This window comes from Symphalangus syndactylus, chromosome 1 (genome assembly GCF_028878055.3).
Source record: "Symphalangus syndactylus isolate Jambi chromosome 1, NHGRI_mSymSyn1-v2.1_pri, whole genome shotgun sequence".
In the NCBI taxonomy this organism is placed as follows: Eukaryota; Metazoa; Chordata; class Mammalia; order Primates; family Hylobatidae; genus Symphalangus; species Symphalangus syndactylus.
In genome coordinates, this window is record NC_072423.2 from 98,690,256 (window position 1) to 98,705,159 (window position 14,904).

Sequence of the window (14,904 nt, forward strand, 5' to 3'; positions counted from 1 at the left end):
GTCAGAACCGATTAGATCTGAGGGATGATGGGCAGGGAGCCATTGAGAACAGCTGAATGGGCGATTCCTTCCTTCATTCAGCAGGGATGTATTGGGCACCTGCTGGGTGGGAGAAAAGAGGCACTGAGGACATTTATAATCCGGCAGATGGGGAGAGGCAAGCCGAGCTAGAAGACAGAGCCACTGGGAGGGTGGTGGCTTTAGGGCCTGGTTGTTAAGGGGACCCTGGACCTATTCTGATCTGAAGGGGACAAGTGCTTCTGGGAGAAGGGACAGTCAGGTCAGAGGCCCTGTGGCTGCAGGAGTGGGTTTGGAAAGTGAGAGAGGCAGCCAGGGGGCGGAGTTGTTGGGACAGGTGGGTCCAGTGGAGGCAGAGGGGAAGAGGTCAGATGGCCTGGGCCTGGGGAAACTGGAAGGACGCTGACCTTGCCTGAGAGAGTGGAGGCAGAATTGGCGTGCTCTGAAATGCACGTCTGCATAGCACGACCAGTTCTTCTCACCCCAGCTTACAGATGGAAAAACTGAGGCCAGGGGTGGTGATGTCGTTGGTCCAAAATCACACAGCTGCAAATGGCAGAGCTGGCGCCAGGTTCCAGGCAGACAGACTCCCGAGCCAGAGGTGCCGAGGCAACCAAACAAAACATGTCACTAGTCAAGGGGCAGGCGGCCAGGGTGGGATCCCTTCAGCAGGGCTCTGCCCAGGCACCAGGAACCCAGAGCCCGATGATGGCCACCTCCTGCCACCGTGGGGAATGGATCCCAAGGCCTGCCCCACCACCACCACCCCTGATCCCCCAGAGTCCTAGAACATTCAGGGGCTGTGTCCCAGAGTGGTGCTGTTCCAACTCAGCTCTCAGCACGAGGGGACTGTAAACCCACCAGGCAGGGTACGTGGCACAGCTGTGACACGGGACACCAGCACTAGGCCCAGGAGGGCACGGCGGTGCTTTGCCGGGGCTAGCTGCCATGACTCCCACGTTGGGAGGTGCAGGTGGCACCTGTTTCTCCCTGAGAATCTCAAGCCTTTTACAGTGTTGAGAATCCGGAGCTGGGTCAACCCTCCCTGAATAAAGGCCATTGTCTTTCCTTGGAGGATAGCACCAAGGAGGTCTTCATGGGTAACGTGTGACCAGGTCCTCTCCAGCCACAGCAGACCGTTTCTGCTCGTGGGAGGTGCCTCAAGTAACTGCTCACCCCTCCTTCTTGTCTCCTCAATAGGTCTATGAGATCTTGAAGAGAACGACGTGTACCAAGGCCAAGTACAGCATGGGTAAGCACGTTTTTGGGGCTTGAGATCAGCATTGCTTTCCAAGTGGGAATCTCACCTCCTTGTCATCTCTGTGGGAGGCGGGCAGCCGGCTTGGGGTGTTTAAGAGGGTTTTGATTTAAGCCTGTGTAACAGTTCCAGACAGGAGGGCTGGGTTGGGAGCGTGCAGGGCAGTTTTATGGCCCAGCACTTTTAAACACAAATGTATCCTTCACTTTGGCCTGAGGGGTTTGTGAGCATGTGGACAGGCTCTCCCTGCAGGGGTGGTAAACCCAGGCTGGAAACAGACCAGCATTAGGGGTGACCAGGGATTCCTGGCTCTCTCTTGACCCTCACGGTCCAGTGGGAAGTAATCGGGGTTCCAGCTGGGGGGGCGTCTCCGTGCGGCTGTTCTGGACCCTTAAAAGCACACCAGGGCTTGCTGAAAGCAGCACCCCCTGACCAGGCACCACCAGGTACAGACAGCCTAATTCTAATTCCAGAAGCTGCCACAAAACCATCCTGACCAGGCTCCCTGGGTACCAGTTTCCAGAACCCCTTAAGCCATAGACACAAAATCTTCCCAATTAAATTGTGTAGCTGGGAACCACCCCCTATAGTGGGTCCCTTGCCCACAGCTGCAGGCAGTTTGTGAAAGCCAGAACATTGCAGAGCAAAGGAATGCAATTTCCAGCCTTCCCTCCCCTCCTTCTTGAGCTGTCTTATGCCCTGCTGAGAGCCGTGCCATAGGGTAGCATCCATCACTCTGTAGAAGCCTCTCAAAGGATGAGGCCATGGCTCCCGGGGGCCACAGCAGGTCTGGTGAGAGCTGGAGTCTGTGCATACCGGAGGGACCATCTTGCTGCCTTGGCTTCCCGTGGTGGCAGGAATGCCGTGGGAAGTAAAATGGAGAGCAGTGGGAGTCAAGGGCTCGGAACTAGAATTCCTGAGGTCAGGCCTGGGAGACAGAGAGAAGACAAACCCTCGACAGCTCTGGTGGCTGCTTGGCCCCCGACCATATGGCCTGTGGTCACTCACAGGGATACTCTTGCAGGCCCAAAGTCTCTAAGTCCATGTCCTAAGTCAAGGGGAGTGTGGAGGAGTCCCATCCAGGGTCAAAAGGACTGAGATCCTCTAGAATGGCCAAGCCCTAGTCCACACGACTGCAGTGAGGTCAGGCGGAAAGGAAGGTGACGTTGGGAGTTTGGGTTTTTGAAATTGCTCCTCTAGGTCACCGCTGCCAGGGCACAGCCTTGGAAAGGTCACTAGAGGTAAGGAGGAGGCGTGGTTCTGGTCCCAGGGCCGGGTCTTGGACCTCGATTTCCCCCTTTGGTCCCTGCAGCATTCCTTCCAGTAGAAACATGTATGGTTGCAATAGAAGTCCAGCGTCTTCGGGCTGCATGGCCCGGGCTGACTCTCTGCTCGGGTGGTCCCTGGGGACACAGGGTCTCTGTGCTCCCACTGGTTTTGTGGCCGGGCTGGTTCCCTGCACCTGGTGACAGGGCAGATAGATGCGGGTCCTCCTCTTCAGCCCTGCTTCACCACGGCACCTAGTCTGAGAGTCGATCCACCTCTAAATTCATCCTCAAGTATGGAGGATTCCCGTCACCTGCCAAGTTGTGTCTCATAGTCTTGCAGGATGAGCAGGATGGGGCTAGCTGGGGGATTTAGGAACTGTGATGAGACAAGGCCTTCCAGATAGAGGGAGTGGTGTGTGCAAAGGCCCTGAGGCAGGCAACACTAGGTTAGCAGCATTCCAGCAACAGGAAGGCAGCCAGCGAGCCTGGATCAGGCCCCATGTTCACTTTCTATTGCAGACAAACTTTTCACTCACACGTGTGGCTTAAGCCCCTTTCTCTGTTTTTGATTTCTAAACATCCCTTAGGTCCGCTGATCATTCCAGGTCACTGACCACAGAGATGGCCCATTTTCAAGGGGATTTCGGGAGGTCATTTTCCCACCGCTATCAGGTGGAGTCTCAGAGGGTGGGCCGCCCAGGCTGCTGTGAAAAACAACGCTCTTACTGCCTAGGAAGCCTCTTCAGCCAAGCAGGGGGTTTCCATGAGCAGCAGAGGGTCCCATGGAAACGCTCCCACCCAGCTGGGCCCCCACGATGTATTTGGAGCAAGATCAGATTTCCAGGAAACCCTTCCCCACACATGGCCCAGGCTCTCCAGTCCTCTCTCACAGTCTCCTGGGGCTGGGCGCCCGCATGCGCACCTGTTAAGACACACAGCCATGGTGTTTTTATAATGTGCCCAGTGCAGGCCCTGGGGGCCACATAAAAAGGGGCCCCACCAGCATTCCACTGCCTCCAGGAGCACTGGATGGCCATGAGTCTGCCAGAATCGCTGGCCACCGACGCTTGCTGCCCCAAATGTAGCTTTGATCCTGTCAGGCCCTTCCATCTCACTAATAGCCAATGTATAAACAGGGCAAGGCGAGGGAAGAAAGAAGGACTCCGCCCTTCTAAGTAAAAGGCGGAAATGTGGGAAGTATGGTAAGTGTGGGCCTCCTGCGGCTTTTCCAATCAACCTAAAATCTAATTCCAAATTGTATGTGTGTTTTCTGACACCATCAATTTTTCCATCCATATATTTCCTCATGATTCAGCTTCTCTAACCACTTACAATCCACCTTCCCCATCTGCGGGCTTGCCCTCAGACAGGTGGGGGGAGCCGGTGAATCAGAGGCTTGGGGTGACAGTGAAGCCACGGTCCGCTCACACCGCCTGCCTCTGAGACGGAGCCGCCTCTTGGGGTTTTCTCTGTGTCTTCCTACTTCTGCCAATCGAGCATGTGTTTCGTCATCTCCTAGTTCATAGATCAATAACCCAGCTGCGCCCTGTCATTCCTGGGGAAGAAACCCCAGAGGTGGCCGGGCTCTGCGTAGTCAGGTTCGTTACATTTTGAGAAGCTCTTGGTGGCTGAGATGGCCCTGTGACCGCTGTGACTTTACAATGTGAAGCGGGAGACCCGCCTGCCCCATAACCTTCTCTCTGCCTCTGTTTTTAAGGCATCACGAGCCTGCTGGCCAATGGTGTGTACGCGGCTGCATACCCACTGCACGATGTAAGTAACCTTGACACATGATTTATCTCTGCGTCATTTGACTCCCCAGATCCCGCCGGGCCACACCCCCCAGGGAGCTGCAATTATCCTGTGGTCACAGCTTCCTGCTTGGCTCTCGCTGTAAATGTCAACTGTACACAGGCCTTCCCTGTTCCCCGGGTGGGGGCCAAGAAGTTACACACAGGGCCATCTTTTCTTGCAGAACAATCCCACCAAAACGGGGGCACGGGTGGCAGCTGCTCCTGTCTCGACTTCCTCTGAACCTCGTAGCTAGTGGATCCACGGAATGTCTTCCCTGGCCTGGGCTCCCCTCCCTCGGCTGGCCCGGGGCTCTGGCAGAATGACCAGGGCTCTGTATGTGTCTATTTCTGCAGAGCAAGTGGCCAGCTTCCTGAGCTGAATCTCCAGATCCCACTGGTATCCCTTTGACAAATATAGCCCATGTCCGCGGCTGACTTGGGGTGGAGAGAGATTGTCTTCTTGTTGTGTCTATGGAAACAGGGACTCGAGTTCAGCAGGGCACTGGGAATAGGCCTCCCGGCCTGAGCAGTGTGGGAATCCTAGACAGAGGAGCTCTGAAACTTTGCAAATGTGCAAAGGCCAGGAGCCAAGAAGCAGGAGAGAAGGGACAGGCCTGGGACTAAAGAGACCCAGATTCCAGTCCCGGCCACTTACCTGCTCCTCCGCCTTGAGTGGTGGAGTCAGCCCCCTGTCTCACTGAGCCTCAGTGTCCCCATCTGTGGGTCAGGAATCATAACTTGGCCTAACTCTTTTCTTTTCTTTTCTTTTTTTGAGACAAGACAGTCTCACTCTGTCACCCAGGCTGGAGTGCAATGGCATGATCTCGGCTCACTGCAACCTCCACCTCCTGGGTTCAAGCAATTCTCCAGCCTCAGCCTCCCAAGTAGCTGGGACTTCAGGCGCGCACCACTACACCCAGCTAATTTTTTGTATTGTTAGTAGAGATGGGGTTTCACCATGTTGGCCAGGCTGGTCTCGAACTCCTGACCTCAAGTGATCCACTCACCTCAGCTTCCCAAAGTGCTGGGATTACAGGCGTGAGCCACCACGCCCAGCTTAATTCGTCTCTTCTTGAGGAAGAAACACTGGATTAGACAAACGTAAGGTGCGGGGATCCCGCAGGGCGGCCCAGGGGTGTCTTCTCCAGATGGTTGACCCCAAGGGAAGGAGTCTAGGCCGATTTGCTGCCCATCACCTCGTCGCCTCCCTGTCAGGGCCTCCTCCTCACTGTAGGTGCGAGGATTGGGGTGGCTGAGCAGCCCCGCTTCCTCCCTTCGTGCATTCACACATGCTGTTCCTTCTGCTACGGTACTCTTCCCCGCCCCACCCCACCCCAGGTGAACAGAAGCACCCACACCACGCCTTCCTGTTGCCTTCCTCCCCAGGACTAGTGGCTTCTTTCTCCCTTCTCTGGGCCTCGGATGGTCCCTGTCCTGCAAAGATACCACCGTCTGACCACCTTTAGTTATGTGTGTCATCTCAAGGAAGCCCCAGCACTCAGCACTCAATAGGTGCTCAATAAACGTGGTGTTGACTCGGATTGGATTGAGTCAGTTTGCCTCGGCCAGTGACCTGCTGTCTGAGGAGGTTTCAAGGGCAGGGTTCAGGCCCCTAGACCGTGGCAGTGGCTCCGGGTTCCTGCCCTGAAGCCCTGAGTCTGGAGGAGCCCATTCCTCCATTCTGTCAGGCTTTCCTCCAGAGGACCCAGCCGGTCTGGCTGTTCTGCCCCACCCTGTGTAGGCTCCGGCTGGGCGCCAGGAAGACAGCCCTGCCTGGCACAGCCCATGATCCCAAGAAGGCAGCCTAGAGCTACTTCCATGCTCCTGATTGACCTTTAAGCAGGTAATCCCTGCTGAGAGGCTGAGCCACCGAAGCCAAAATGTTTCTGGCCCTCCCTGCCTGTTTTGAGTTAGCCCTTTAAGTCTTAAAAGGGAAAGGGGAGAAATGAACATATCTGAGCACCTACTGTGTGCAGAGCCCTCTGTTTAGAAGGAACTGTACCTCATATAACCTGTGCAGACAGAGACTCAGAGAGGTTTAGTAACTTGCCTGAGGTCACACAGCCCCTGCGGAGGAGCTGGGGCCAAAAGCCGTCCCTAGTGACACTCTGCAGCCCCAGTGCCTCGCTGTGTCCCCACCTCATCCTGTCACGGAGGCCAAATGCATCCCTCTTCTTGGCAGCCACTACTGCATTTGTCTTAGGGATTAACTGTCAACAGTTTAAATTGACTGGCGCAAAACTCCCTCATCAGCTGGATCTATTTATTGTGAGAGAGCCAGCCTCACAAGAAGCATCTCCAAGATCCACGCAGAGAATCTCCTCTTTCAAAATCTTCGTCGTGCCTTATGCAGCCATGTAGGGTCTGTTCCCACCTTAAAGATGGAGAAACAGGCTGGAGGGGCTCAGGCCACTTGCCCAGGGGCGCACAGTCCAGAAGGAGTGGAGCTCGGAAGCCCTGGGCTGTGGGTGGCAGGCATCCTTAGGAAATATGGAAGTTTACAGCCACAGATTTTCCATACGACTGAAGAGCACCCGTGCTGCTAAGTACCAAAGCCGATGCTTAAGCATTTGGGGAGATGACTGGTTCTGGCCTGAGCCGCGTGCACCCATGTCCTTACCCGGAACACTGACTGCGGGGAAGTTCAGGCTGGCCTTGGTGGCCATGGTGAGGCTCTCACTGCATGCTGTGTAGTTCCGGCTTTACATTTTTACTTCCGTCTTCCTCACCATGAAGCTGTCCTGCCTCCTACCCCGTTCCGATCCTGTGCTTACTGCATTCATTCATTCATTCATCAAGAATATCTGGTCGGTTGGGCACGGGGCTCACGCCTGTAATCACAGCACTTTGGGAGGCCAAGACAGGTGATCACCTGAGGTCAGGAGGTTGAAACCAGCCTGGTCAACATGGCGAAACCTCATCTCTACTAAAAACACAAAAATTAGCTGTGCATGGTGGCACATGCCTGTAATCCCAGCTACTTGGGAGGCTGAGGCAGGAGAATTGCTTGAACTTGGGAGGCGGATAACAACCTGATAGAATTGTGTGTGGGTAAGAGTCATGTGCTCCAAGCGAGACCCTGAGGAAGTCTCCTGGAATCAGAGTGTATCACCTGTACTGAAAGGACTTTGATATTTATGTTGGCTACTTGGCGGCCTTTTGGCTTTCTTCCTAACATCTCCCTGCCTGAGGTCACCAGCGTAGGGACCTCCGTATAAATGAGGTGCTGCTGGGATTGCGTGGCTGTCTCATCCATGGAAAGAAACTGGGAAACACTAAAAGGAGTCAGGCTTGGGTGGGTGAGGATCCCCTGAAGACTTAGGAGGAAATTGGTTAAACTGCTCTCAGAGCGTCTTCGTTTCAAGACCACCCGCATTGGGTTGCTTGCTTGAGTGTGTGGTCAAGTCGTCCCCACCTGGCAGGGGTTAGAAGGGGTCATGGAAGTTGCTGGTGAGTGGAGAGGGCACTGGACAGACCCCCAGGAGCCCCATAGTTTTGTCTGCCTGGATATTCTTAAAACCCATTGGCCAGGCCAGGCGCAGTGGCTCACGCCTGTAATCGCAGCACTTTGGGAGGCCGAGGCGAGCGGATCACTTGAGGTCAGGAGTTTGAGACCAGCCTGGCCAACATGGTGAAACCCTGTCTCTACTAAAAATACAAAAATTAGCCAGATGTGGTGGTGGGCACCCGTAGTCCCGGCTACTTGGGAGGCTGAGGCAGGAGAATCACTTGAACCCAGAAGCGAAGGTTGCAGTGAGCTGAGATCATGCCACTGTACTCCAGCCTGAGCGATAAGAGTGAAACTCCATCTCAAAAACAAAAACAAAATCAAAACAAACAAACAAACAAAAACCATTAGCCAGGCCAGGCCAGCCATGCCCTGAACCTCGACAGAGCCACTCCCTTGCTGCTCCTCCCCAGTTACTTATGTCAACTGTAGTTATTTGGGGCTCACTGAACGACAGTTAAGTATCATTTTGAGTGTTTGCAAGGGTAACGTGCGCATAGCCATAGGCAGTCTAGACCCATGATGTTCCAAGACGGGCTTTCAACCCTTAGACCCTTCTCTTCCTTTAGGTTTGAAGGTCTGGATCCAAGTCAGGGTCTGACCAAACTTAGCTGTGTGTCCTCAGAAATGTCAGTTTGCTTCTCGGAGCCTCAGTGTTTCCATCTGTAAAATGGGAGTTTTGGACTCACTGATTAGATGACAATGACCATGTCATTTACTGTCCCTCTTGGGATGCTCTACAATGAAAAGGGAGCAAGACACGGACTGTCCCAGCAGAGTGGGACATACATGCACCCTATTGATACGACTCTTCTGGCCTCCGAAAGCCCCGTTTCATTTGTGTTTCTGGTTCCGAGGACCCAACTGTGGATCCTTTCCTAGAGTTCCCTCTGTGTCGAGGGAAGGGGCGGCCAACAGGGACGTGCATGGCCTTTCTATCAGAACAGGGGGCACACCTGGGCAACCCTCATGCTCTGTGTGAAATGTTGCCCCGGGATGATCTTAATTTGTGTCAGCGAGGGCTGCTAGGGTTTATGTTTCGAAACATAACGGATGTGAGCGCCTCCAAAGCTCCATTGGGCAACAAGAATGTCCCTTTCCTCTTTTTTTAACAGGGAGACTACGAGGGTGAAAACGTGGAGTTCAATGACAGAAAAGTAAGTTGATGGAGCGGAGCAGGAGGCGGCTCTGTGGGAGCCTGGAGGCGTTCTGGGGCGGGGTGGGCCTGCAGCTGGACCGAGGACTTGCCGGCTTCCAGGGCCTCCCCAGGGCGCTCGCTGCAGGGGGCTGAGAAGCGGGTGTCCCCTCTCGCCTTTTCAGGAGAAAAGTCCATGAGCTTTGTTGGCTGGTTTGTTTTCCTCTTTCTGATTCTCAAAAGTGCCCTTGGCAGGTGGCCGTGAGCATGGGAGAGGGAAAGCTGTCCTCCCAGAGCCCACTCCTTGCACGGTGTCCTTCCCTTATCTTCTCGGGACAATCTGAACTGTGCCTGGGCCTCCAGCAGTCGTTGCTGGCATGTGGCCTAATCCCACAGGGCTCCCAGGCAAATAAACTTGGGAACCACTGAGAGCAGGTGCACAGAGAACAATGGCCCCCAGCAGCGCATTGGGGAAACCTGTTTGATGGTGGTCAATGAAGCGTTTCTCAAATTTACCTGACCCGGAACCCTTTTACATGGAGAAGTTGTTGAGCTAGTGTTCCAGGGAACACACTTTGGGAAACATTGGGTGACCCCTTTATTCTTTTTTCTTTCTTTCTTTCTTATTCTTTTTTTTTTTTTTTTTTTTTGAAATGGAGTCGTACTCTGTCACCCAGGCTGGAGTACAATGGTGCAATCTCAGCTCTCTGCAGCCTCTGCCTCCCAGGTTCAAGTGATTCTCCTCACTCAGCCTCCAGAGTAGCTTGGATTACAGGTGCCTGCCAGCACGCCCAGCTGATTTTTGTATTTTTAGTAGAGACGGGCTTTCACCATGTTGGCCAGGCTGGTCTTGAACTCCTGGCCTCAAGTGATCCACCTGCCTCGGCTTCCCAAAGTGCTGGAATTACAAGCGTGAGTCACCACACCCAGCCAGCCCCTTTATTCTTTAGTGGCTGTTGCTAATTTCCCTCTCTCCCCAAAGCATCGGTCCCCACCCTGTGCCCCTCAATCTGAGCACGGGAACTCCACCCTTCCCACCCAGGCTCCCCAGGAAGCTCTGCTCCTCTACCATGCCCCCCAAAAGAACATGTCCCCACCACATCCATTTGCTCTTCCCTCCTCTCCCATGGGCCCACACCCGATACCAGCCTTCCCCCCAGGTCTCCACATCAGCCTCTGTTCGCCAAACGTGCCCAGCCTTCCCTCCCAGGAAGCAGTCCTTCCTGGACCCTGCATGTGCAGCCCTTGCCCCATCTGCTGGTCCTTCCGCGGGCGGTGGGTAGAGATGCTTCCCTGACAACCTCACAATAGTGGCCTTGTCCCAATTCCCAGGGGCCAGGACCTCTGTGTATGGAATGTTCTTCATTTCAGCCTCCCCCACAGGCCCCCATACATGTTTTTAAATCTTTGGTACTTGATACAACTTGCCCGCCCGGGAATCCAGATGAAGATGCTATCTAACTTAGCACAAAAATTACATATTTGGTTATTTTTAGTGTAACATCTGGCATCGTCTGGGACCCCATGACTTGCAGAACTCCCTTCTCCAATCCCGTTGGAAAAGGACCATCCCCTCCACAGGCCTGTCCTGACCAATTCCAGCCTCAGAGTCCAGCCCCCTTCATCCCTCCACACCGCTCTGGCACTTGGCAGATGCCTATCCTCCCCCTAAAAATGCTTCTTCCATGGACCCCAGCAGTCCCTTTCTGGCCAAATTCAGTTCTCTGGGTCACAGGCCCCAGAACCCTACCCCCTCCTCCCCCTCCTCCATTCTCCAGCCACACTGGCTGCTTTTCTAATCTCAGGATTGCTTGGCTGATGGTCACATCAGTGCCAGGACTAGCTCATTCAGTTACTTATTCATTCAAGAAATACTTACTGGGCACTACCCTGTGCCAGGCCCAGCAAACACAATGCGGGTTTGTCCAGGCCCAGCTGTTTACTCTACCTGGAATGATTCCCACTCCCCATTTAATTTTAGGTCCCAGCAGTGGATACAAGGCCTGGCCCATGGGGGTAGTCAGGGAGTAATGAATGACAGTTCGGTGGATGGATGGATTAATGGATGATAGATGGATGGATAGAGATGGAGATGGATAACTGAATGATGGATAATGGATGGAGGGATGGATGGATAAATTATGGATGGGTGAATGGGTGGATGGATGAATAGATGATTGATGAGTGGGTGGGTGGATGGATGGGTGAATGAGTGGATGGACAGATGGATGGTTGATGGATGGGTACATGTGTGGGTGGATGGATTAATGGATGTTGAAGGGATGAATGATGGATGATGGGTGGGTGGGTGTGTGGATGGGTGGCTGATGGAAGGATGAATGATGGATGATGGGTGGGTGAGCAGGTAGGTGGATGGATGGATGCTGGAGGGATGAATAATCAATGATGGATGGATGGGTGATGGGTGGGTGAGTGAATGGGTAGATGGATGGATGGATGCTGGAGGAATTAATGATAGATGATGGGTGGGTGGATGGATGATGGAAGGATGAATGATGGATGATGGGTGGGTGAGCAGGTAGGTGAATGGATGGATGCTGGAGGGGTGAATAACCAATGATGGATGGATGGGTGGATGGATGATGGGTGGGTGGGTGGGTGGATGGATGATGGGTGGGTGGGTGGGTGGATGGACGCATGCTGGAGGAATGAATGATGGATGATGGGTGGGTGGATGGATGGATGGATAAATGGATGGATGAGTGCTGGAGGAATTAATGATGGATGATGGGTGGATGGGTGGCTGATGGAATGATGAATGATGGATGCTGGAGGGATGAATGATGGATGCTGGAGGGATGAATGATGGATGCTGGAGGGATGAATGATGGATGCTGGAGGAATGAATGATGGATGATGGGTGGGTGGGTGGATGGATGGATGGATGGATGGACAGGTGCTGGAGGAATTAATGATGGATGATGGGTGGATGGGTGGATGATGGAAGGATGAATGATGGATGATGGGTGGGTGGACAGGTGGGTGAATAGATGGATGCTGGAGGAATGAATAATTAATGATGTTGATGGGTGGGTAGGTGGATGACAGATGGATGGATGGTTGATGGGTGGATGGGTAGGTAAATAGATGGATGCCGGAGGGATGAATAATTAATGATGGATGCTGGAGGGATGAATGATGGATGCTGGAGGGATGAATGATGGGTGGGTAGATGGATGATGGAAAGAAGAAAAGGAGTGAAGGAGGGAGGATTAGATGGGTGTTTGAGTCCTAACTCAGAGCTGCGGGGAACTCTGCATTCTGCCATGATGGCTCCACATCACAGCCTGGTGCCGAGTTTTTGCCTTTCTGGTGACAGATTCCATGGCTTCTCCCTTATTGTTCTCATCAGTGGTAGGAGCCCCACGTGCCTGACCCTGGGTACCTCACAAGGCAGAAAGGAAAGTGCAGCCAAGGACATTTTCCTGTGCCGAGCTGGAGGGTGGGCAGAAGAGAGTGTAGGGAAGTTTAAGCAGGAGGCAGTTCTGGGCAGGGCAGCCATCACTCTCCGCCTGATCATGGGACCACAAACACGTAGGAGTACTTGGGAGTGAGCCACTTCCTCCAGGACTGTGGGCAAGTTCACACCTACACAGAACTGAACCCCAGGTGAGCAAGTCACGCCCCCAGAGCTGTCTTTGGATGTGCAGAAGGTGTTCTGGTGGGCAGCTGCTGCCTCCTCCTGCCAGGGCGCTGGAAGAGTAGGACCACATGGGCCCTGTGGGGGAGAGGGGTGGCTTGGGTTGTGGAGGATTGATTCCAGGTGTGGACTGAGGTCTGCTGCATCCCTGGGCTGGATTAGGAGCCACAGAGCCCAGCATATCTTTCATCCATCCATTCATCTATTCATCCAGCAGTCACTTACTGAAAACCCACAGGATCTATTGGAGGCGTGGAGGGTGAGAAGGACCAGACAAACCTGGTCCCTCTGGTGCCTCCGTTCTAGAGGGAAGGGCAACGGGCAAGGACATATGCCAATTAAAGATGTTACCAAGGACTGGTGGCAGCCATGTGAGTCCTGGCAGGGGGTTTCGACAAGAGAGACGCTGAGGGTTGTTGGGATCCCTCCAGGGTCCGGATGCTGGAAGGTTCCCAGGTCACAGTGACTGGAGCCGCCTGGCTGGCCTCGTTCTCCAGCTCACAGCCCCCATGCCTGGACACCCCCCCGCCTGCTCACCAGGTCTAAGGTGCCACCTTGGATTCCTTCCAGCACTAACAGAGGAGTCTTCAGTTGGATTTCTTTGCCTTGACAGTGCAGAGTGATTGATGTCGCCTCTTGGCAGGAAGAAAAGTCCACCGAGGTCAAGTGGTTTATGTAGAAAGCTGGGGGTGGGCCCCCTCCACACGTCTGTCAGAAGGTGGTGGGAGTCACTGAGGGCAGGTCCCTCCTCCCCCGGTGCAGAGCTTTGTCCTTTCTCCCTGTCCCTGTCCCTGTCTCGCTCCCTCCCTCCTTCTCTCCCCATCTCCCTCCCCTACCTCTCTCTGTCCATCTCTCTATCTCTGTCTCTCCATCCGCCTCTGTCTCTCTCTCTGTCTCTCCCACCTCTCTGTCTGTCTCTCTATCTGTCTCTCCATCCGCCTCTGTCTCTGTCTCTCTCTCTGTCTCCCCCACCTCTCTGTCTCTATCTCAGTCTCTCTCCCTCTTTCCCTCCCTCCCCCTTCTCTCTCTCTGTCTCTGTCTCTCCATCTGTCTCTGTCTCTCTCTCCCTCTCCCCTACCTCTCTCTGTCTCTCTCCCTGCCTCCCTCCTTCTCTGTCTCTCCATCTGTCTCTGTCTCCCCCCTTCCTCCCTCTGTCTCTCTGTCTCCTCCTTCCCTCCTCCTCCCTGTGTGCTGCATCTTCCACCTATCTATGGCATAAATCAGCGACTTGACTCTAGGTGAGAGGAGGAAGCTGCCCAGGTTAGCGATGGCTGCTTTGCTTTTGCAGAGGTGCGGCTCCGCTTCATCAAGGTTTGCTGGCCGAGGCTTCCCTATGTACACAGTAAAACTGTGGCCTTTTCATTGTTATCTGCCTAACGAAATGCATTGATGCAGAACCACCCTGTACCTTTCGCACATCACTAACTCCCATGAGCCCATCTGCCTTCTCTCTGTGCCCTGGGAGGAAAGATCGCATCCTTCAGTGTAAAGGAGGAGACAGGCATGGGGGAAGGGGTCTGCCCAGGACTCTCGATTCAGGGGTGGGGGAACCTGCCCAGGGCCGTAGACAAGTCACAAGCCCCTCCAACCATGGCCATGTTCAGCTGCAGGTGAAGCTGGTGGTTTCGAGGGGCTGTGCAGCAGCAGGCAGCCCCTCTGTGGATCTCAGGAATATGCCCTCCACCTGTGAGTTTGGGTGGGGGCAGCCGTGGGTACACCTGCGCTGTTTCCCCTCCCTGTTTGTCAGTGGGGGGTCTCTATAGTGCACAGCCCCAGTGTTACCCCAGAGGAGACGCTCAGGCATGCAAGGCTGTGTCAGCTATGGAGATGGCTCACACTCACTTCCCACCCTCCAGGCACTGGGAGGAGTTACGGAGGCTCCAAGGGGTTCCCTCGTCCCCCAGCCATGACCTTGAATCTGAGTTTGGGAGGCCGCTTGGCCCCAGAATGGGTTCTGAGCTAAGGAGGAGGGCAGCTGCCCAGCCTCTGGCTCCTGGTGGGCAGCTGCTCTGTCCCGGGACAGCCTCTGGGCCCCTCATGGTACCTGCATCCTGCCTTCCCTGAGTGTGGCCCTGTAGCTGGGCGGGCGTGATGTATGAGCCTGGGCTCTGAGTTGAGGTCTGTAAAGCATTAACCACCCACATGCATGGGTTTATTTTTTTATTTTTTTACCAGCAGTCCTAACCCAGCGTCTTCCTCAGGACACCCTTTACATGTTCACACAAGGCTTCCAATCCACCAAACTCATTACCATCCCTGCCCA

At 54.3% G+C, this 14,904-nt stretch overlaps 1 protein-coding gene across 2 annotated transcripts in view; it reads left to right on the forward strand.

Annotated features, from left to right (window-relative positions):
• ANO1 (anoctamin 1) overlaps window positions 1-14,904 on the forward strand; it is a 205,354-nt gene that overhangs the window by 119,387 nt on the left and 71,063 nt on the right. The window contains exons 7-10 of one of the 2 annotated variants that reach the window (XM_055271279.2): window positions 1,219-1,270; window positions 3,681-3,746; window positions 4,262-4,317; window positions 8,961-9,002. In XM_055271279.2, coding sequence (XP_055127254.2) covers window positions 1,219-1,270; window positions 3,681-3,746; window positions 4,262-4,317; window positions 8,961-9,002 — 216 coding nt within the window. The remainder of the gene's footprint in view (window positions 1-1,218; window positions 1,271-3,680; window positions 3,747-4,261; window positions 4,318-8,960; window positions 9,003-14,904) is intronic. The other variant, XM_055271289.2, reaches the window with a different exon arrangement.